At 39.0% G+C, this 23,208-nt stretch overlaps 2 protein-coding genes across 3 annotated transcripts in view; one reads left to right on the top strand and one right to left on the bottom strand.

Annotated features, from left to right (window-relative positions):
- The window catches only part of SLC12A6 (solute carrier family 12 (potassium/chloride transporter), member 6), an 85,190-nt gene extending 72,336 nt beyond the window's left edge, over nucleotides 1-12,854 (top strand). For both annotated transcript variants that reach the window (XM_004687956.2, XM_004687955.2), the window contains 11 exons: nucleotides 316-414; nucleotides 2,000-2,119; nucleotides 2,870-2,974; nucleotides 3,362-3,530; nucleotides 4,825-5,020; nucleotides 5,546-5,715; nucleotides 6,870-7,001; nucleotides 10,117-10,224; nucleotides 10,391-10,575; nucleotides 10,959-11,092; nucleotides 11,985-12,854. In XM_004687956.2, coding sequence (XP_004688013.1) covers nucleotides 316-414; nucleotides 2,000-2,119; nucleotides 2,870-2,974; nucleotides 3,362-3,530; nucleotides 4,825-5,020; nucleotides 5,546-5,715; nucleotides 6,870-7,001; nucleotides 10,117-10,224; nucleotides 10,391-10,575; nucleotides 10,959-11,092; nucleotides 11,985-12,076 — 1,510 coding nt within the window. In that variant the 3' untranslated portion in view covers nucleotides 12,077-12,854. The remainder of the gene's footprint in view (nucleotides 1-315; nucleotides 415-1,999; nucleotides 2,120-2,869; nucleotides 2,975-3,361; nucleotides 3,531-4,824; nucleotides 5,021-5,545; nucleotides 5,716-6,869; nucleotides 7,002-10,116; nucleotides 10,225-10,390; nucleotides 10,576-10,958; nucleotides 11,093-11,984) is intronic.
- Nucleotides 12,855-14,212: 1,358 nt separating this feature from the next.
- EMC4 (ER membrane protein complex subunit 4) lies at nucleotides 14,213-20,400 on the bottom strand. The gene is made up of 5 exons (XM_004687954.2): nucleotides 20,225-20,400; nucleotides 19,775-19,889; nucleotides 16,159-16,312; nucleotides 15,710-15,870; nucleotides 14,213-15,207 (listed from the first exon to the last, which is right to left on the bottom strand). Exons 1-5 carry the CDS (start codon nucleotides 20,308-20,310, stop codon nucleotides 15,172-15,174), a joined length of 552 nt encoding a protein of 183 aa, XP_004688011.1. The 5' UTR covers nucleotides 20,311-20,400; the 3' UTR covers nucleotides 14,213-15,171.
- Nucleotides 20,401-23,208: the final 2,808 nt, after the last annotated feature.

The raw sequence follows: 23,208 nt of genomic DNA, 5'->3' as shown, positions 1-23,208 counted from the left end.
AAAGGGAAAGAAAGTATAGAAATTTCTAAATATGTGTAATCCATTGGAGGTTATAGATGAATTTGGAGCAAGGATGGACGAATAACAGAAAAAACAGATTATCCCAAGAGCAATTGGATTATTGGTTGTTGTATCATTCACTGAGAGGATGAACAGATTTGTGGGAAATTTATATTTTCCTAATTTCCAATCTTAATCAAAAGCTACTGGACTAGAAAAAAGGCTTATGTACAGCAGAGGTGTCTGGTTATTTAAAATAGCACTGAGTTATTATTTAAAGGTAATAGTAATAAACTCTTCTTTTTTTCCTTCCAGGTTTTTTCTCATGTGTTACCTCTTTGTAAACTTAGCATGTGCCTTGCAAACATTACTTCGAACACCCAACTGGAGACCCAGGTTCCGCTACTACCACTGGTAAGTCTGTTATTCCCCCCCCCCCCACATTTGGAGAACTGATCATTAAACTAGAAAACTAGGAGATTCTAGGTTTGTTCTTGATATATTTTTCTTTGCCAGCTTTTCATGCTGTCTGTTCCAACTTTCAGTACTCACCTGAATTCCCACCTTCCTACCATACCTTTTCATACATTGTGTTAAAATAACTTTAACATCCTTTGGAGACTGATGATCATAATTATGCAATATTTCATCTTACTTATGTTCTTTAGGTTAAAACAACCGTTGCATATCTACTTTGCTGTTTCTATCTTAGCTAATAATTGGACTTTGTCTCTTTTTTATGCTCAGATTCCTTTTTTTTTTTTTTTTAAGATTTATTCATACAGAACTGGGGTACAGGACAGCGATGCAGAGGGTGAGAGGATTCACCAGAGACAGAGTGGGAGCAGAACAGGCAGATCGACGAAATACACTGCTGAAGGGAGCAGCGGGCGGGTCAGGAGAGGTCTGCCACGCCATGTGGTCACCTCCGGTGCAGAAGGGAATCGAACTCATGTGGAAGTGGCTTTAGATTCTCAGTGCTGTGCTTTAACCCTCTGCGCCACCAGGGAGGGCCTCTATTTCTTTTTCTTTGAGCTCAAAGGCCATTGATAGGTTCTCTGTGTCCCTTATCCTGTTTGCTGACTTTCTTCCAGACCCGGTTTGCCTTCTTTTATTAGTGGTAGGCCATGAAATGATGTTTGGCGGCTAGACCTTTTTACCTTTAACTTTTGAAGTTGTTTTTATGGAGAATGTGGAGACTGATGGCATTTTTTTTTTCTAGCTGATTCTGCAGTTATGCTAAATAAATGATCTCAAAGTTTCTAGGAATGTTTACATGAAAAACTTAAAAAAATACAATAATTAATAATTTTGACTCTGTGTGCCATCCCTGCTTTGCCAGCCAGGTATTAATTATCTTCTTTAATTATCTGCAGATGACTTTTGTAGTCCCTGTTCATTTATGTTTTCCCAATAATCAAGCATCTAACACAAAGAACGATTTGAGGCTCAGTACATAGATACTGACTGTTACCAGTCCATCATAAGGCAACTAATTATTGAGTAATTTAGGAATTTTTTTTTTTTAAAGATTTATTTATTTATTTGTACAGAACTGGGGTACAGGCCAGAGATGCGGAGGGTGAGAGAATTCACCAGAGACAGAGCGGGGAGCAGAACAGGCAGATTGACGAAGTACACTGCTGAGGGGAGCAGCGGGCGGGTCAGGAGAGGTCTGCCACGCCATGTGGTCGCCTCTGGGGCAGGCGGGAATCGAACTCATGAGGAAGTGGCTTTAGATTCTCAGTGCTGTGCTTTAACCCGCTGCGCCACCAGGGAGGGCCCAATTTAGGAATTTTTATAGCAATTTGATATTGCTACAACATCCAGGCATAAAATAGCTTTTCTAGTGATTATTACTCCATTTTGAAAGTTTTTCATACAATGAATTGGAATTTAAAAAAATAATCCTTTGCCAAAGTTTAAGAGGCATCTCTTGCAGAGGCTTCTGTTTTTAGCTAGTTAGAAAGATACTTTTTGTGTGTTCTTAATTTTCTAGGGCTCTTTCTTTCATGGGAATGAGTATTTGTCTGGCTCTGATGTTCATTTCTTCCTGGTATTATGCCATTGTAGCTATGGTAATAGCTGGTATGATCTACAAGTACATCGAGTACCAAGGGTAAGTCTGAATTTGACCTTGATATCTCCTAAAAATATAACTGGCTAACTTCATTAGTATCAGTCCACTGAAAATTTCAAGGAACAGGTAACTTCATCCATAACTAAATTTGTATCCCTTATTCTCTTAGCATCTTACAGAGATGACCTTTGAGTCTTATGGAAATCTGTTTAGAAAGTCTGAATGGCTCTACGAAAAAACAACTAAAATGACATGTCTAAATAATAATATGAAATTAAAGTATAACACAAATAGAAGTATTCTTATTTATCTCATCAATCAGGGATTGTCTCTGAAATGGAGAAAAAATTTCATCCCAAATAACTTTGTAACAACTATGACTTCACTAACAACTTGCTAAAAGTAGGAGTAAGTAACACCCTGATTCAGAAGGTTACATTGAATTTTACATGACCCTCATTATTTTCAAAAGACCTTAAACTTTGTACCTGTTTTAATCTCCTAATCCAGATTACTATTTTATAGTATTGTTTTTGAATACCTAGAATACCCAAGTAAAAGACAGTGACCAGTCCTATTGTGCAATATAATTTGCTAGTGAGTGGTAGTGTTGATATGCTTACAGAGGACTCACAATGTTAGTATAAAGCATTATGTAAATCAGTAATATAGTTTTAATCTTCTACCTTATGCATGGTACTTTTAGATTCAGAAAAAATAAGCTTTTTTTTTTATATTGTTCCACTATAGTTTTATTCTGTCCCTCCTCTTTTCTCCTTTTTTGTCCAGAGCTGAGAAAGAATGGGGTGATGGTATTCGTGGGCTGTCCCTTAGTGCAGCCCGGTTTGCTCTACTTCGACTAGAAGAAGGACCTCCACACACTAAGAACTGGAGGTAAAGAAATAACAGAGCTTAGGGTATGGCACATGGTTAACACAGAGATATGTGTGCTTCATTGATTACAGAAAAAGGAAATCATGTGACTTAAGGAATTGGTTTAACAAACTTGTTTTGAATGATATCAAATTCTTGATTCCTTTTTTTTTGCTTTATGATCTAGATTTCTACCACTTTTATTCTTTCTTGAAGGTACAATTAATTTGATATAATACTAGAAGGATTTAGAATAACTATATTCTAATCCTGTCATTTCCTCTAATAAATTCCTCTCTGTCAAATTATGTTTCATACAGATCTCCTGACTTAAAGGGTAGAATTGTCATTCTGTTTCCCAAACCTAACGTTTTTTCTCTCCTCCATCCCCTGTGAACTTCTTTATAGGCCTCAGCTACTTGTTTTACTGAAACTAGATGAAGACTTACATGTCAAGCATCCTCGCCTCCTTACCTTTGCTTCACAACTCAAAGCAGGAAAGGGTCTCACTATTGTGGGCTCCGTCATTGTGGGGAACTTCCTGGAGAACTATGGTGAAGCTTTGGCTGCTGAGCAGGTAAGAGTCAAAACTTGTTGAGTTGGTGCTGTTTAGCTTTGGTCTTGTGATGTTAAGTAGTAAGACCTTAGACATCTAAGTTAATCCCTTCCCTGAATGATCTAAGAGGTTTCACCCTGAGAGCTGACTTTTGAACAGTCATAGTCTCCCAAATAAGATAAGGCAGAAGATAGTAATTTATTCTTTCTTTCCATTTATTAAATAAAGTATTACATAACTGTAGCTTATCAAGACTAAGAACTATTTCTAAATAGTCTACAAACATTGACTCAGCCCTGAGAGAAATCATGTATATAAATCTGTCCCTTGAAATGTTGCCTGTGAATCTTGTGATGACAAGCAGTAATGAGCATCTTTTCATCCTCTTTACTAATCTGTGTGGTATCATAAGCAAGATTCCTTTGCTATTTCTGAAAAGTTATACTGAATATTAGAAATTGTACCTGAAGATAAAAAGTAGTATTTCACTCTAGTACTTATTATAAACAGTAGCTCTAACTCTGAGTTTGGAGAAATTTTCAGTTGCATTAAAACATTTTTATCAGATTTCATGTCGTAATGCCTTGAAACCCTACAGACTAGAAATGTGAAGAAACTTTAGGATGATGGTAAAAATTAATAAAAAAAAAAAAAAAAAGAGCACAGGACTGTCTTAGCTATACCACTGACTTGATGTATGCCTTTGAGAAAAATCATTGATTTTTCACACCGAAAGGGTAGAGTAAGAGTAAATGAAATATTGTCTCCAAATCTGCATGAATAAACAAGACAAGTGTAAGTGTCATCAGTAATCACCATTAAATTGTCTAAAACAATAAGGAAATAGGAGAATCAAAAAAGAAAACCTACCTGAGAAAACTCTAAAGTGAAACTAAATCATCAGATTAAGTTTCTGGTAATGAGTCAGGGCATGACTGAGACTGAAGCAAGAGAGAGATCATGTTCACACTAGTGAACTTAACCTAGTCAGTTAGGAAAGAATATTTAATATTTCCTTTTTGAAAATCCCTCTTGTCTATTTTGTTGGTTTATTACAAAGAAAAAAACCATAGTTGAGGAAAGTGCAGAGGAACTACATGTAGACAACCCACTATTTGTGTAGTAAGCACTTGGGAAGTGCAGAAAAACAGAGGATAATGAATTTCATTGGGATAATTTTAACCTTTGAACTTTTCTACAGGAGATAGGTCTTATGCAGAGTTTGAAAAGAGGAGGGTAATATAATATGGAGAAGAGTATTAGGTTAAGGTCCAGGATAAAGCAATTAAGTGTTAAAGTTCTTTATCTCTTTCAGACCATAAAGCACCTAATGGAGGCAGAGAAGGTGAAGGGATTCTGCCAGCTGGTGGTGGCTGCCAAGCTGAAAGAGGGCATTTCCCACCTCATCCAGTCGTGTGGCCTTGGGGGCATGAAGCACAACACAGTGGTAATGGGATGGCCTAATGGCTGGCGCCAGAGTGAAGATGCTCGGGCATGGAAGACTTTTATTGGTACGAAACACTTAGACTCCCCTGAGGGCCTAAATAGGAGTCTATCCCTTAGGCTACTAGGGACTGTCCCCTTGTTGAAGCAGTGTGTTATAAGGGCACTGATAGCTTATTAGTTATTATTAGTCATAATAACCTGACTTTGCTCACCCCTTCCAACTCTACATTCTATCCACTTCTCTCTGGCACATCTTTATATCAGGAGTTATCTCTGAAACTGCCATGGTATTCGTTTGTGATTCTCATTTTTACATTCTCACAGGAATTGGAAGGATTGCCCTTCAGCATCAAATTCACATTCTCCCTTAGAATAAGAATATATATTTCATGGTTTTCAGTTTAAGTCTGTAAGCTATTAAGATTTTTTTCTAGTGATCTTTTTCCAGTGAGGGAGAGCCTGCTGTGTAAATAGGACACCTAGGTATCCAAGATGTGAGGAGAACATTAGCCTCATTTCCTGACATATGTGAAGCAGAGTAATCCTGAGGACTTTTCTCTGCTTATCCTGATTTTCTCTTTTTTCCTTAGGCACAGTGCGAGTCACAACTGCTGCCCACCTGGCTCTGCTGGTGGCTAAGAACATCTCCTTCTTCCCCAGCAACGTGGAACAGTTTCCTGAGGGCAACATTGATGTGTGGTGGATTGTGCATGACGGGGGGATGCTCATGCTGCTGCCATTCCTGCTCAAGCAGCACAAGGTGTTGTAGGCAACTTGTACAGATACCTTTATCCCTGACTTTCTCTCCTGGCTTACCACACAAGTTCTTACTTTTTGAATGCTGGGGCTTAGAATAAAAAGAATTGGAATTAGAAGCTTGATTCTCCTATGATCCCCGTTTCAACTTAATGAGAAATCATTTCCTTTGTGACTGATGTTAACCTACCTCCTAGTGACTCAGCAAATTAATAAAGTTCCATTTGAGCCCTTGGAAAAAATAAGTAGTGAACATTTCTTTTAAAAAAGAGAAAGTGGGCGCTCCCTGGTGGTGCAAGGGGTTAAAGCACAGCTATTGTTACCAGCAGCCCCTGCAGCTGGAGTTAGCCAGGGATCTGACCCACATGGCATGGCAGACCTCTCCTGTCCTGCCCCTGCTCCCCTCAGAAATGTGTTTTAGTCAGTCGGCCTGTTCTGCTCCCCATTCTGTCTCTGGTGAATCCTCTCACCACCACCCCTCGCATCTGGCCTATACCTCAGTTCTTGTATGCATAAGTAAATAAAATAAATCTTTAGTTAAAAAAAAATAAAAGAAAGTCTCATAGAAAGTCTCATAAATACTGGAAACGTAAGGATGCACGTAGTAGTATGTGTATCTTATGCACATATACATCCTTTGGTAGGACTAAACTGAAATTTAAGTTAGTAAATGTTATAGACTCCATGGGGTCATCAGTATGCTGTCTATATAAAGCTCCTCTTGGACCATCTTTTTCCTTTTACTAGTTTTCTCTTGTTATGAAATTTGTAACTCTAAACACTGTATTTAGTGTGTTGCTTAGTTCAGCTTTTGCCTTTGGGTAGCAGGTTGTTGAATGATGTGATTTTTTTCAACCTTGTGTCATTATGACATGGAAGAGAAAACAAGTCCTGCCTAGCAGTGACCAAAATCACCTTACTCCAGGACCTGCTTTCTTTATAATTTTTTCATTCAAGTTGAAGTGACAAAGAACCTATTCATGACATTAAGTGAGGACTTACTGTATAAAAACATAGCAAGTTGGAAATTAGGAACAGATACCTGGTACTAGTAGCAAGTTTGTTCTAAGCAAAAGTGCCTTGTGTGTATTATTCAGAAAATAACAATTTTTTGCCTTCTCGCATCTAATTTTTCATGTAAATATTGTACACTCTCAGGTGTGGCGAAAATGCAGCATACGGATCTTCACAGTAGCCCAGCTGGAAGACAACAGTATTCAGATGAAGAAAGACCTGGCCACCTTCCTGTATCACCTACGCATTGAGGCAGAAGTGGAAGTGGTGGAGATGGTAAGGAAGTAGAATTGAAATCATGTGACCACTGCTTCCCCATCCTCTACCCTTTTTCCTAGAACCTTTTCTGTTTTGAAAAATTCTTCAGCTACAAATGTGGACTAATGTCACAGGTCCAACAAAACCCTAATGTATTGATCTAGATAAGCAGAATGTGTATGTGATGTGTATTTGGTACTGGTTTTATTTTTGATTTTTTAAATATTATATATATGTGTTTGTGTGTGTGTGTTAATTGTTATGCATTTTTGTACATTATATGCTTTCTCCTCTTAGGTGTACCCCGTAAAATTCCCACTTCCAGGTCACCTGTGCACAATCACCACAGTCCCTTGTGCTCTTCCCTCCCATTTTGATCCCTCTGCCCCCCCTCCCTTGAAGAACATCTCTGATTTGCAATTGCCTGCTAGTTTTTTTTTTTTCCTTGTTATTTTTTTCCTGATACCTTATATGGTCCCCCTACATTCCTCCTATTAGTGTAGCCTTCTGATATTTTTCTTTTTTCTTTCTGGCTTATTTGACTGAGCATAATCTCTTCCAGATCCACCCAAGTTGCTGTGAACGGCATGAGTTTTATCTTTTTTGACTGCTGAACAGTATTCCATTGTGTATATATACCACATTTCTTGATCTAGTCATCTGTTTTTGGGCATTTGGATTGTTCCATATCTTACCTACTGTAGATAGTGCTGCAGTAAATATATGGGTGCAGGTGACCTTTTGAATTAATGTTTTTGTGTTCTTTCGGTATATTTCTAGCAGTAGAATTGCTGAATCATATGGTAGCTCCATGTTTAGTAGTCTGAGGAATTTCCACACAGCCTTCCATAGTAGTTAGACCAGTTTGCATTCCCACCAGCAGTGGAGGAGAGTTCCTTTTTCTCCACATCCTCACCAACATTTGTTGTTGCCAGTTTTTTTAATGTGTGCCATTCTCACTGGTGTGAGAGTGTATCATACTTTTAAAAAAATATAATAGTTTATTTTTACATCATTTTTGTACTTTTTTTTTTTCATCTCAATTGTAATCCCCGTGGGTTTCCCATCACTGAGTCACCCATGTGCCATCACCATGCACTTCCCTCCCCATCCCCCGTTTTTGATCCCATTCCCCACTCCACCCCCACAAAATGTCTCTGGTATATGGCTGTTCATTATTATTATTATTTTTCTCGCCTCATCCATTATACTCCTATGAGCAAAACCATCCGGTATTTTTCTTTCTCTTTCTGGCTTATCTCACTAAGCATGATCTTTTCCAGCTCCATCCATGTTGCTGCAAAAGACATGTGTTTCTTTTTTATTTTTGGTTGCTGAGTAGTACTCCATTGTATATATGTACCACATCTTTTTTATCCAGTCATCTACTTTTGGACATTTGGGCTGCTTCCATGTTTTTCCAATTGTAAATAAAGCAGCAATAAACATGGGGGTGCAGGTATCTTTTTCAACTAAACTGAAATTTAAGTTAGTAAATGTTATAGACTCCATGGGGTCATCAGTATGCTGTCTATATAAAGCTCCTCTTGGACCATCTTTTTCCTTTTACTAGTTTTCTCTTGTTATGAAATTTGTAACTCTAAACACTGTATTTTAGTGTGAAATGATAAGGTGGTATCTCATTGTGGTTTTAATTTGCATCTCCCTTATTAGGAGTGATGTTGAACATTTTTTCATATGCCTGTTGGCCATCTGCATTTCCTCTTTGGAGAAGTGTCTTTTTAGCTCTTCTGCCCATTTTTTGATGGGGTTGTTTATTTTTGTTGAATTTCATCAGTTTTCCATGTACTTTTGTGATCAGTCCTTTATCACTGGTTTTGTATGAGAAATTTTTTTTCCCAATTAGTGGGCTGTCTGTCTGTTTTTTGTTATGTCTCTTTTGCTGTACAGAAGCTCTTTAACTTTATATTGTCCTGTCTATTTATCCTTGCCTTCACTATTGTGGCATTGGGTGCTCTGTCTTTAAAGATGTCGCAAAAGTGTATGTCGTGTAGTGTTTGGCCCATCTTTGTTTCCAGGTATTTTATGGTTTCCGTTCTTATGTCTAGGTCTTTAATCCACGTTGAGTTGATTTTTGTGAAGGGTGAGAGGTAGTGAGTGATCTAGTTTCATTTTTTTGCATGTAGCTTCCCAGTTTTCCCAGCACCATTTGCTGAACAGACTTTCTTTGTTCCATTGTATCTTCTTTGCTGTTTTGTCAAAAATTAAGTGTCCATAAATTTGTGGGTTTATATCTGGGTTTTCTATTCGAATCCACTGGTCTGTATGTCTATTCTTGTTCTAGTATCATGCAGTTTTGATTATTATGGCTTTGTAGTACAGTATCTCATACTTTTTTATTTTTATTTTTTAACTTTTTATTTTACAACAGTTTATTTTTACATCATTTTGTACATTTTTTTTCTTTTCCATCTCAATTGTAATTCCCGCGGCTTTCCCATCACCAAGTCACCCTTGCAGTATCTAATACTTTTTAATGAACATTTTAACTCTTTGTGTTTGTTAACACAACCTTGTACTTCTTTCAGATTCTTATCTACTTAATATAATTTTCAGTTCATATAGTCCTAATAAACCCATAACTTATTTTAAAATAACCTAGCGGAGCCCTCCCTGGTATTACAATGGGTTGAAATGTAGAACTAAGAAGCTAGCTGCAGCCACTTCAGCAAGAGTTTGATTCACAGCCAGGGATCTGACCCATATGGCGTGGCAGACCTCTCCTGTCCTGCCCTCTGCTCCCCTCAGCAGTGTACTTCATCGATCTGCCTGTTCTGCTGCCCACTCTGTCTCTGGTGAAGCCTCTCACTGCCCCTGTACCCCTTTAAAAATAAAATAAAATGACTTAGCAGTATAAAAAATATTTTTTACCTAAAAGAAACATAAGTATATAATGTTTTGATTATAAAAAATACTCTCAGGACTTCTAGACTTAATCTATAATCCACTTTAATGAGTTTATGTAGATTCATGACTCAACAAAACCAGTGCAAATCTTTGATATTTCTATTTTCTCTGCTTTAGTTTAGTAAGTAGAAGTGAAAGTTCTGTGGTTCATCCTTCTCTGTCCTTTGTGTTGTTGCCCACTCTATATGACACCTGTGACTGACAGCATGACAGTGATATATCAGCTTACACATATGAGCGTACCCTGATGATGGAGCAGAGGTCCCAGATGCTCCGGCACATGCGACTCTCCAAAACAGAGCGGGACAGAGAGGTGAGACCTGCTGCATTATATAACCCCGAGTCTCTGTGGTCTGTCAACTGAAGTGGGGGGGGGGGGAGGCACTACCTGTTAACACAGTATTAGATTCTCACTTTATCAGATATTCCCCTGTAACCACATTGTTTTCAAAATCATAGCTGTGTTGGTCCTTCCTCAGGCACAGCTGGTGAAAGACCGGAACTCAATGCTGCGACTGACCAGTATTGGCTCCGATGAGGATGAAGAAACAGAAACCTATCATGAGAAGGTGCACATGACTTGGACAAAAGACAAGTACATGGCTTCTCGGGGGCAAAAGGCCAAGTCAATGGAAGGATTCCAGGACCTGCTTAACATGCGTCCGTAAGTTTCCCAACTCTCAAACTTAGAATATCCTGGCCAGTGCCACTGATCCTACTTTGCATGAATGAACAGAGTAGAGTCTGGTTTTCATTTCATCTCAAGTCCAGCCATCTCTATTATTTGCTTATACGTCTCAGCTACCAACTGACATGGAAAGGGAGCTATTTATCCTTCTTTCTCTCCATACTGTATTTTAGTGTGAAATGAGAACAAAGAATGAGACATAGAATGAGAAAATCCAGGACAGTAATATTATAAGTAAATCATCTGTTCATTACATTATTCATAACCAAAGGGAAAAAACCCTTAAATTCTTAAAGGTTGACTAAATGCCCAGTTGTCTTTCTGCCTCAGCTGCCTTCCTCTATTTCTCCCCCACCCAGGGACCAGTCCAACGTGAGGCGGATGCATACAGCAGTGAAGCTCAATGAAGTTATAGTTAACAAGTCCCATGAAGCCAAGCTGGTTTTGTTGAATATGCCAGGACCACCCCGTAACCCTGAAGGTGATGAAAACTGTATCCTTTCCCAGAACAAAATTACATAGCAGGGCAAATCTTCTTAGCCTGTTAGATGAGACCGTTAGGTTAGCATAAAACTCACTGTTGATGCCCCCACTTTTTATTTTGCAGAAGGAAGCCTTAAAAGTCTTACGCAAGGGTTCTTACACAGTAATGAGATTAACCAACTTCCTTCCTTGTTGGAAGTATAATATATCCTCAGGAAGCTGTAAAGTGATTTTTTTAGGTGGCATATTTATAATTTGACTTCTAGTATTCAGTATATGGAACTCTTTCTGACAATCCTGGAGACAGAATAACCACATCATTTCTCTACCCACTTTGCTATTGCTTTTGAATCAGAGTTAGGGAAGAGGTAGTTGAAGATATACCTCCTTTGAGGGGGAAAAAAAAAATGCTTCCTTATTCCCTGATCCCATGATTGTTTTTTAGCACTGGTGTATTGGCTAGTCCATTGCCACCAGAATTATTCCCACCAAAAAAAGGTAAAAAACAACAAAAAAACTCCCCCCAAAATCTGACTTTAAACAATTTCATTTAAAAATTACTTGAGTCCTCTCTGGGAATTTTACAAACTGCCTGTTGTAGCTTTATTCCTTTTTTGTTTTTTAAGTTCTGGGGATTGTTTTACTAGGTAGTAATGACACATTACTTGCAGGTTTTCCTCATTTAAGTTTAGAAAAAGACCTACCAGATGGGAAAGGTTTTCCTATATGTAAAGGGACTAGCTCTTCAGATTCCTTCAGAGTTAAATTAAATCCAGTGTTGAGACTTGTCCAGTTCTGAGTATGTAACAGTTAAAACAAAGTCCGTAATCAGATTAACTTGCATTATCACACCAGGTTGTAAAGTGTGCTCTTCTGCTTGTCTCCTTGACAAATTTTTGAAGATATGGAATTCTTAGAAGTGCTCACCGAGGGACTGGAGCGCGTCCTTCTAGTTAGAGGTGGTGGCAGTGAAGTTATCACCATTTATTCCTAATCTACTCCTGAAAGACTGCTTGGCCTCACCTTCCCTAAAAGGCTTCCATCATCCATGGAAGTGCCAGCTCTTTACTACCACACCCATCAACTAGAGGCCTGTGTTCTATACACATCACTCTGAACTTTTGATAAGATGAGCCTCAAATACTTGTGCAAGAAAGTACAAATAGGTCTGTTTGCTCTTTGTCCCATATGATCTTCTGTCTACAAAAGTAACAAATACGCCCTCAACATCAGAACAATGGTCAAGTCCTAAAAGCCATGTCTGAACTGGTTGAAGATAGAATTAATATGTTAGACCAATAAAATGAATTGGCAAAAGGGGTGCTAGAGAATTCAACTGGAGAAAAAAAGCAAGTACAGATCAGACATTGAAGATGAGTCTCAATGACACAACATTATGGTCCTGTGACACCGTGGGAGTAATAGCCAGAGACACAGCCTTATATTAAAGAATTCATAGCCAAGTACGAAGATCTAACCTCCTGATGGAGTTAACCTTTTGAAAGCCAAGATGCAAACCTTTTATAGCTAATTTTCTTTAGAGTATACTCTGCTTTCCAGGACTCTGACTTTATATTAGGGTACTAAGAACAAAAGTGAAACATGGCTGCAGAATACCAGGTTAAGTATATATAACTGTGTTGGTGTATATTTCAGCTGTTTCTCGAAGCCCAGGCTGTGATTAAGATTGTAATAGAGGCAGTGTTAACCATGGAAATTGTATGTTTAAGTCGGAGTAAAAATTATTCCTTTTAGGTTCTTTTCAAATGGCAAACTCTTAAGATTTATTAAAATACAGTCTTATGTTACATGAGCAGAACATACAAGCTCTTATCTAAGAAATACAGATGCTACACATTGATAGGTTCTGCAGTCCTCCTTTTTTTTTTTTTAAATGCCCTCTGGGTTAGCAGACACAGGTCAGAAGTCACCAAACAATAGGGAGACTGACTAAAATTCTTCTCCAGGAGCTCTGGGCTGCCGTTAGGGAACTCAGCAATGGAATTGAAGTTCTAGAGCCATACTCCTTCCACAGTGCCAAAGTTTTTGAGCTGCTGCTGCTCTCCTTAGCTACTTCACTAAAGTGGCAAACGATTGGCATTGTCCTGATTCAGGAGACTATTCTTTATTAAAAGACTCATTTCCAAAGCCATACTGAAAACATGAGGCACCAAGCTAGATGCCCAGGGTATGAGCTCTTTTCTTTTTTGCTCAACTTTATTCTTCATTCTGATTGCAGAAACATGGCTCTAAACTGAGATTGTCCAAGCCCACACTCTCTAGCTATTTCATTTTTGTTTTCAGAAAGCTCTGAATGTGCCGTGGATATACTTGTGCAAGCATAACTTTTTATTTGCTAATTTAATGGTCACAAAACACCTGGCTTTCAAGTATTGGGAAACTAATATGTGCTGAGTGGTAGTTTCTTATGTGAGAAATCTTCATTTCTTTTTCATGATAGTTATTTAGAGCAACTGTCTTGCCTGTACTTATGGCTGCTTTTGAATCTCACTTTATCAATGCTAGAGCCTCTTGTTTTTTGATCATCCAGCAGGGTATGGAGAAGCTGACCTCTAGGTATCGCAGACTATTCGTTTGACCCTATAGACAGAAAATACCCTTCAATATGGCTTAAGAAATTGAGTCATTTTGATTTGTTCCCTTTGCTATTTTAATCATCTGCAGACCCAGTCTGGATAGCAAAGCACATAGACTCTTGTTTACCTGTCCCTTACTGCAGAGGGCAGAAGCATTGTTTAGTGTCCATTACAACACTCCATTGCTTAGTTGAGTCCAGCTAATAGTGGGACTGATCCTGTATGACCCAAGATATTTAAGATCTACCCGCTAAAGGTCAGCACACACAGAAATTCCTTTAAATTTACACACACTCTGGCCAAAGTGATGTATATTTTCCATATAGAGGAATTATGGGCAGGAAATAAGGTTAACATTAGAAGAACATTTTGTGGACGGAGCTCTAAGAATCTTATAAGGACAAAAGGGAATTAATGGCTGTTGCATAGCCACTGCTTTAGCCCCTAAAAGACAAAAATCACTGTTACATGGGGAAATGTTTATTAGGCCAGATTTAAATTCATCTCTGTCTCGAGCATTTCATATCTATGTGTTGCTCATATTGTTTGTCAATAAACTGTCTTGTCTCTTTCAATCACTGCAAATAAAGCAATACTGAAAACTTGAGAGAAAACGCACCTTAGGGGAAGGGGCTTTGGGTTTCAAGAAGGAAAGGAAAGACCTCCTCCTGCCTTTTGAATAAAATCCAGCTTTTATTTTAGCTATGACTTTTCTGGGGCAGGTTATGCTAATATTCATTCTCCAGCTGCTGGCCCGCTGCCTTTGATAGCTGTCTTAAAAGCTGAAGTTAGGGTTGTGGCATCTGTTTGCCAGGTGCCAAGTTCCTCTAAGCAGGGGGAGATGATGACTCTGTACCTTCCATTTCCTCTGTGTCCTATGTCCCCAGCCATCCTGCAATCCTCATTCTCCCAACCGTGTTAAAAACCCATTCTTGTGAATATTAAAGTAGCGATTACACTGTAAGCATATTTATGTGCTCTTTTTGTGTGGTTTATTTTCTTCATCATGTATAATTGAGTCCAGCATTAGTTTTTCATATCTTCCACAGGTGTCTCTACAGAATTTTTATGTCCCAGCTTGTGTTAAATAGAAGTAAAATATTAAGGAAAATAGATTTTAAGGAAACTTGTACAACTTTTTTCAAGCATTGTTCTCAACCATATAATTTATTGAAAGGAGATGCTGCTGTGGTTCTTCATTTTGCAGCAATCATTCTTTTGTTTACATAGTTATGGTTTTATTTGTTGTTTTTCTCTGGAAACATTATAAATAAAGTTTTCTACATTATTTTCAGTCAAGGGTTGTGATATAGTTTGTGTCTGCAGTGACATGTACATTGTCTTTTGAGGATTTGTCTCCTCATTATAGAGAAAAAGCGCTTTTGGGTCTTTTCCAGCATGCGTGATGATGAAAGTGTGTGAGGAGGAGCGGCTGATATAAGGGAGGCTGTAAATGAGAGCCAGACAGACAGATAACCAGTGCTTCTTAGTTTCATAAAAGCAATCCTCCTCCACTGAACTCCATCCTCTGAAATAAAAAATAGGTAAGTGGTGAATGAATAATTTCCAGAATCAATTATTGAATACTTTAATCACAAGCTCTATTTTATTTGATCCTTTAAGAAAACCAACTTCCAAACTCCTCATAGATCTTATTTCTTAAGAATAACAGGCTGACCTGTTGGCCTAAGGATTAAGTCGTGGCACTATTACTGCCAAGGCCCACTGTGGCCACCTGAGTTCAATCCCCTGCCAGGGAGCTGACCCACATGGTGCAGCAGACCTCTCCTGTCTCACCCACTGCTCCCTTCAGCAGTGTATTTCAGTAGATCCACCTGTTCTGCTCCCCACCGTGTCTCTGGTGAATCCTCTCACCCTCCCCCACCCCACCCCCAGCACCTGTGGCCTGCATCCCAGTTCTGTGAAAAATAAATTTAAAAAATGTTCTAAGATCAACTGTAACCCCCCCGCCCTCACCATCAAATGGATAGATCACCTGTTTGTTGTACAGTACAACTGGTTAGACTTACCTCAGGGGGCTCAATGAAGGCTAACCAATCTGATGCATGTGTAGGCAATAGTCCCATAGACTGGCACTTATAAACGGCCAATGCCAAACCCATGAGGTTTCCAATGAGATACACCAAACCCTGAAGAAACTTTTGGCTTGAACTTTCTAGCATCTTAAAAGCTGTTGGGATAACAAAAAGTGTATCAGAACCAAAGTAAGTTCTTTTTTAATATAAATCTGTTAAAAAAAAATGTAATAGTCACAGACCCATGGTAAGATAACAGGGCCAAAAAAGGGGAAAACCATAATAAACGTTATCCCCCTCTGCCACCATTACCATCATCACCCTTCACACCATCCCCCTACAACTAGCCAATAGCTGTGCCAAAGATTTCCAAACTTAGGGTTTTGCCTAAAAATTTGCCTAAATTTTTAGAACTCAGGGGTTACTACTTCAAGACCACTTACTGGCTGAAATGGCCATAAGTGCCTGGATGGGCCGCCATGCCATCATACACACCATCATCGTAGGGAAGATGGAAATAGTATTGCCTGCCATATACATGATGAAGAGGTTCATAGGAATCTGTTTGAGAGGACCCAAGGCGATGTCCCAGCAGCGCTAAAACAAACACACAATGTTAATCACTGATCATCACCCTGAATCCCACATTTATTATATCACTGATGAAAAAATCAAATCCCAATTCTATGATTCTGACTGTGCGTCTCCTCAATTCCACTTCTGCCCTCTGTGTTACTACTGAAAACTCAGTAAAGATAAGGTAGCCTCACCATCTGTTTACATTTTCTAAATGTAATTTCTCCCCATGATTCTGCTTAAAAGTTTTCCCTGATTTTGTCCTTGTACTTTTTGCATTGTTCATTGTCCCATCTACACTGTAAGTAACAGATAAATTCATGTAGTGAGAGATTAGCATACATGAATCAATAATAGATCAAATAGACAAAACACAGAAGATCTTAATGACATAAACAATCCAACTAACACATACAGAACAGTGCACCCAACAGCTACAGAATTCACATAACATCTGAGGCATTTACCAAAACTGACCACTTGCTTGAGCCATGGAGAAAGTGTCAGTAACTCTCAAAAGAACTCAAACCACACAAAGCATGTTCTTTATTTACAAGGCAATCAAGTTAGAAATGAATAACAAAAAGAGTACATGTTGAAATGTACTCTGAATAATCCATGAATTAATTGAAATAATAACAAACTAGCACATGACTAACACGGGACACAAGCATTTTGAGAAATTTATAACCTTAAATATATACAGAAAAATAAAAACATATCCTTCAAGAAGTTAAAAAAAAAGAATAAACTCAAGGAAAGAGAAGGAAGTTGTCTTTATCTCAACAAAATCAAAGACTGATTTTGGAGAAGAGTAATAAAATTAATCAAGTAAGCCTAATGAAAAAAAGGAAAGGAGCTAAATATTCAACATCAGAAATGAAAGATACTTCTCTATAGGCCTTGCTGATAATGAGTGATCACATTATGAATTCTAAGGATAAATTCCTACATGGCATAAGAAAGTGGAAATATCCTGTTTAAGAAACTGAACCTGTAATTAAGCTGAAATGGGTTCCCTTGGTAAATGCTAAACATTTAACCAAAAATACTTAGACAAACTCAAAATTACTCTCAACTTGGGTCCTCATAAATAACAAAATCTGACAAGAACATTATAAGAAATGTGTATAGACTAATGTATCACTCATAAACCTAAACAAGATAGCAACTAAATAAATCTAGCTATATAAAAAGAATAATATACTACTATCTGTATACTTCACTCACATTAAAAGAATAAACAGTCATATTTGTAAACAGTTTCCTATTATGTCATTTACTTAAAAGATCATTTTACCTGAGAATTTAAATATTAAATTATCCATACAAGAAAATTGTTCTAGAGCAGTACCTTTGAAATCAGGCCATTTTAATAATACATATTATACTTTGACATACTAAGACAAATAATAATATTAAGAAATTGGCAGGCTCTCCCTAGTGGCGCAGCGGGTTAAAGAAGCTAACGCCACTTCCGCATGAGTTGGATCCCCACCTGCCCCGAGGTGATCCACATGGCGCAGCAGACCTCTCCTGACCCGCCTGCTGCTCCCCTCAGCAGCCTGTTCTGCTCCCCATTCTGTCTCTGGTGAATCTTCTCACCGCCCCTGCACCTCTGGCCTGTACCCCAGTTCTTTATGCACAAATAAATAAATCTTTGGGGGGGGGGAAGAAATTGGCAAACAGAAAGAGAAAGAAAAATACTGGATGGTTTCGCTCATAGCAGGAGTATAATGAACCAGATGAGAAAATAATAAGAATAACAAACAGCCATATATCAGAAACATTTTGTAGGGGTGGAGTGGGGAATGGGATCAAAAATGGGGGGTAGGGGTGTGGGGAAGTGCAAAGGACTATATGGTGATGGCACACAGGTGGCTCGGTGATGGGAAACCCATGGGGATTACAATTAAGATGAAAAAAAAATGTACAAAATGATGTAAAAACAAACTTATATTTAAAAAAACAAAAAAAGAAAAAGAAATTGGCAATAGGGCCTCCCTAGTCGCACAGGGGTTAGTCTCAGTGCTATCAAGCTATCCCAGCCACTGCACCCCAGTTCAATCCCCAGCCAGGGAGGTGACCCACATGGTGCAGCAGACCTTTCCAGTCTTCCCGGCTGTTTCCCTCAGCAGTATGTATCAGTCAATCTGCCTTTTCTGCTCCCCTCTCTCTCTCTGATGAATCCTCTCACCCCTGTACCTCTGGCCTACACCCCAGTTCCTGTATGCATAAATAAATCTTAAAAAAAAAAAAAAAAAGCTTGAGATGGGAGCTTGCCTGGCAAATTTAAGGAGCAGCTCAGTCATTCTAATTACAGTAGATGAACAAAGGGGAAAGAGGTAGGAGATAAAATGACACAAAAGGCTCTGTCAGTGCAGAGTAATGTAGAACAAAGACTTAAGCTTAATATAAAATAATGTAGAATAAAAACTACACTAAAATGAAATGGGGAGGTACAGAGAGAGATTCTGAATAGAAATGATCTGACTTACAAAAGGATCATTCTGGCTGCTGTGCTGGGAATAAACTAAAAGGTGCAAAGTGGAATAGCAAACAGAAGTTACTAAAGTGAAGAACACAACTTTTTTAGGGTTGAATGAAATATTCTCCCAGTTGATCGTGGTACTTTTATGAGTCTTCACCAATGTCAAAGCTCATCAAATTGTACTTTTTAAAAATAATAGTTTATTTTTACATCATTTTGTTCCTTTTTCCATTTCAGTTGTAAACCCTGTGGGCTTCCCATCATCAAATCACCCTTGTGCCATCACCATAGTAGATTGTACTTTTAAAAAAAGCTATCCTTGATGAAGGGCAATTATCCTCTTTGAAGACAGCAATGTTAGTAACATTTTTGGTCGTTACACCTGGGGAAAGACACTTTTGCCCTTTAATGTGTGGAGGCCAGGGATTATTAGAATTATAAAATGCATTTACAGCCCCATAACAAAGAATTATTCAGCCCTGATGACAATAATGCTGAAGTTGTAAAGCCACAATTTAAATGAATGCAGTTTCTCGTACATAAACCATGTCTCAAAATAACTGACTTTTTAAAAAAATTATTCAGAAATTTGGGTGAAGGATGACAATGACTTAGACTAGGATGTCAAGTGAAGGTAATAAGAAGTGGTAATAGTTTGAATCTTTTAAAAGGTAAAGCCAATAAATATACTGAACAATTGTGTGGTGTACGGAAACAGACTGGAACAGGGTGACTTAAATATTGCCATCAATAGTTGATTTTTAACCTATTTTTTGGACCTTCTGTTTCAAACCTTTTATTTTTCCAATTTTTAAACACTCTTGGAACTGAAGTATAAATTACTGTAATATTAATCTCAAGCAGTTTAGTTATCAAATATATGGGATAAGGGCCATTCACACCAAGATAATTCATATGGTGTCTGGGAGAGCAGTGCAGGTGTGTAGATGAGGGCTGGTTCAGGGATTACAGTGACAGCTATACCTCTATACCTTCTCCACCAGGATCCGGTCTGTTTCTTGTACACTCGTATCTGGCACTTGCTTGTCCAAGTAACCGACTGGGTACAGTGAGTCTCCCTGGCCGCCTCCCCGGTCACTTCGGCCCCTAAAGAATCAAACCAGGGAAGAAACCAAGGTTGCAGCCTCCCACACTTAATATCCCACATATCTTGTTCTAATCAACGAAATAAAGATCCTCAGATACACCTAACCAAATCAGACAAAGCCCTCTCCCGGCTTCATCAGACCCTCGCCTAGTGGGTGAACTGAAATACGGACATTTTGACAAAGATCCTCCGAAGGAGAACAGTCGCTAGCTCCCTAGGAGTCGTCTTTGTGCACCCATCCTTTTAAGTTATCTGTGCCAGAGTTCAGGTGCTTTCCCTCGGGGGCAGGTCTGGGGTAAAGGTTCTAATATCAAGCCCCGCCCAGGTTCCTCACCTGCTGCCGCCTCCAGGCCCGCTCAGCTCAATGGCCCACTTGAAGCGCCGGCCTCGGTTGGCCACTAGGCTCCCCTGAGCCGTCATGATAACTTCGCCTCCCTAAACTGCGAAGCCTCGGAAGATCAATACTTGCCCGGCCTCCAGCTGACCGGTGGTTAAATGTGACTCACTCTGCAAACACACTTCCGGCTCGCGAGGATGACGTCACTCCCCCCGCGGAAGTAGGAAGTAGGGCGGCGGTGGATGGAAGAGTGCTTGGAGCTGAAAGAGCAGGGAAGAGCAGCGGGTAGAATTTAGAAATTCGCCTCCTTTCTGAAGAAGTGTGTGCACCGTCACCTCTGAGGTGGGGTTTACGGAACAGAGGGCAAGTTTGTTCTCTGCGTTAGGAGTTCATCAAAGTCCGGAACGGCTTTTTGAGCTCCCGTTAGCTTTCCCGAGCTCCAGCTTACAACTCCATATAAATTCTGGCTTCACGGCTTGTGTGATCGATCTTAAGCGAGTTATATAGATCCACCACGTTCCAGAAACTTTGTGCGTGCTTATTGTTTGTCAGTAACACTGAGAGGTGAATAGTTTTAGCCTGGTTCACATCGTGTGTGTGAAACAGATGTGGGTTCGAGATTTAGGTGAATTCCTTTTGAAACCCTGCCTCCTTAGTTTGTAATCGTGAATTTAGGCGAGTTATGTCCTTTATATTTCAACCTCACTGCTAAAAGTTGGATAAACTACCTATTTCGATGCTTGTTTCGGAGTTAAATGGTGTGCCCGCCACACTTAAGATTTTTAAATGTTATTACATTATTCTGTATGATTGGCTTTTGTATTAAGTCATAAATCTAGGTCATAATTTAACCTATTGTTGGATATTTAAGTTGTTCCTTGTTTTTCACCCCTTTTATAACCAAGGTTTCTGTGAACAGCCTTGTACGTTCTTACGTAAGTTAAATTCCTCAAAGTGCAATTGCTGGACCAAAGAGCAAGCACACTGTTAAGGACTTTTCATTTTAAATGCCTGCTAGGAAAACTGCACACATTTACATTCCACCAGCTTTATAAATGTTTTAATTTGCCAGTTTGAAACTGCTAATGTATTATTTTTACTTCAGGTTACTGGAAGGTTGGGAGGGTAGCAAGAAAAGGAAGGAAATTGCTGCGAGAGTGTGATTGGAGGTAAGGCTGAAAAGGACCTCTTTGGCCAACTACAGTTTGGATCCCTCCATTTGTTTCTGATTTTAAAAATATTATGTGTTTGGGGCCTCACTGATGGCGCAGGGGTTAAAGACATAGCTATCAGGCTGTCAGAAGCACAAGTTGATCCCCCATTTGCCAGGGAGCTGACCCACTTGGCACGGCAGACCTCTTCTGTCTGTATCGCTTATCCCCTCTGCAGTGTATTTCAGTCAGTCCGCCTGTTCTGTTTCCCACTGTTTCTGGCAAATCCTCTCACCACCCCACCCCTCAACTCTGCCCTCCTCCCCAGTTCCTGTGTGCATAAATAAATAAATCTTTAGAATAAAATATTAAGTGTTTTCCTAGAAGATAATTTGAACAAGTCTGCAACAAATAAAGCTTTTCCTCTACCAATCTATCCTAAAATGTTTGTCTATGTCATGTAGGAAGACCCAACTTGTAACTTGTTTTCTTGCTTTCTGCTCTCTCTGGAGCACTGATCTCATTTTAACATCCTTAAGGGGAGAAGCTATATATTAATATCTTTGATTCTATAATTCTATAATTGCCTTGCACATGTAAAGTATTGAATGAATGTTTAGTGAATGAGTATATTGATTGAAAGTAAATATAGTACAATACTGTGAATATGCTAGAGTTATATTTATATAATATGTAAAAATTGGAAGGGAATACTTAAAGTGCTATATATTCAGTTTTCATGAAATTTTGTCTAAGTTTTTCTTATGCTTTAATAAATTTAAAGACACAGTTTGAAAACCTCAGTTACTTGAATCATGTATTCCTTCTCTTTTAAAGTACTTCCTACTGATTATGTTAGCCAAAATTAGAAGGAAAAGATAAATACCAGATGGTCTCACTTATATGTGAAATATCAAGAAACCAAAAGGTCAATGAAAAGTCAAAACTAGCAAGCTAACCATAGATTTGAGGAATACAGCAAATGATGGGGTGGGAGTGGGGTGTAAAACAGGGGAGGGATGAACATAAGGGAATGTGGGTCTTGGAGTGATAATGTGGCAGTGGCAGGAGAACTATGGGGACTACAACGATGTAAGAAAAAGCTTAATTAGTGAAGTACACCCTACTTACTATCAAAACTTTAAATCTCTGGGCCCTTCTTGGTGGTGCAGTGGGTTAAAGCATAGCACTGTGAAGCTAGCTGCAGCCACTTCAGCAGAAGTTCTATCCCAGGCCCTGCAGTTGACTCACATGGCACAGCAGACCTCTCCTGTCTCTCTGGCTGTTCCCCTCAGCAGTGTACTTCATCAATCTGCCTATTCTGCATCCTGCTCTGTCTCTGGTGAATCCTCTCTCTGCCCATTCACCTCTGGCCTATACCCAATTCCATTCTGCATAAATAAGTAAATCTTTAAAAAAAAAAAAACTTTAGGGCCCTCCCTGGTGGCGCAATGGGTTAGGATGCAGCACTGCAAGCTGGCCGGAGCCACTTCAGTGCTAGTTCGATTCCCCGCCCTGAGGTGATCCACATGGTGTGACAGACCTCTCCTGACCCGCCTGCTGCTCCCCTCAGCAGTGTACTTCCTTGATCTACCTGTTTTGCTCCCCACTCTGTCTCTGGTGAATCCTCGCACCGCCCCTGTGCCTCTGGCCTGTACCCCAGTTCTGTATGCATAAATTAATAAATCTTAAAATAAAAAAAATTATAATTCATATCAAAATTGCCTTGACTTCAATAGAATATTCCAGGTAATTTATTTCTTTATTCTAGGTGTCCTTGTGTTAACAGGCATACTTAGGAAGCATCTTGTGTTCATTACCATTGCTATC

The sequence above is a fragment of the Condylura cristata genome, unplaced genomic scaffold, assembly GCF_000260355.1.
Source record: "Condylura cristata isolate star-nosed mole 26May11 unplaced genomic scaffold, ConCri1.0 scaffold00023, whole genome shotgun sequence".
NCBI classification, from domain to species: domain Eukaryota; kingdom Metazoa; phylum Chordata; class Mammalia; order Eulipotyphla; family Talpidae; genus Condylura; species Condylura cristata.
This window is presented reverse-complemented; position numbering and strand designations above follow the sequence as displayed.

Excerpts from the sequence above, each read along its gene's own strand:
- EMC4 (XM_004687954.2), bottom strand. The coding sequence starts at position 20,310 with ATGACGGCTCAGGGGAGCCTAGTGGCCAACCGAGGCCGGCGCTTCAAG. Across the intron at positions 19,890-20,224 it reads GGGCCTGGAGGCGGCAGCAG|GGGCCGAAGTGACCGGGGAG; the intron begins GTGAGGAACCTG and ends TTGATTCTTTAG. Across the intron at positions 15,208-15,709 it reads CCTTCATTGAGCCCCCTGAG|AGGATGGAGTTCAGTGGAGG; the intron begins GTAAGTCTAACC and ends TTTTTATTTCAG.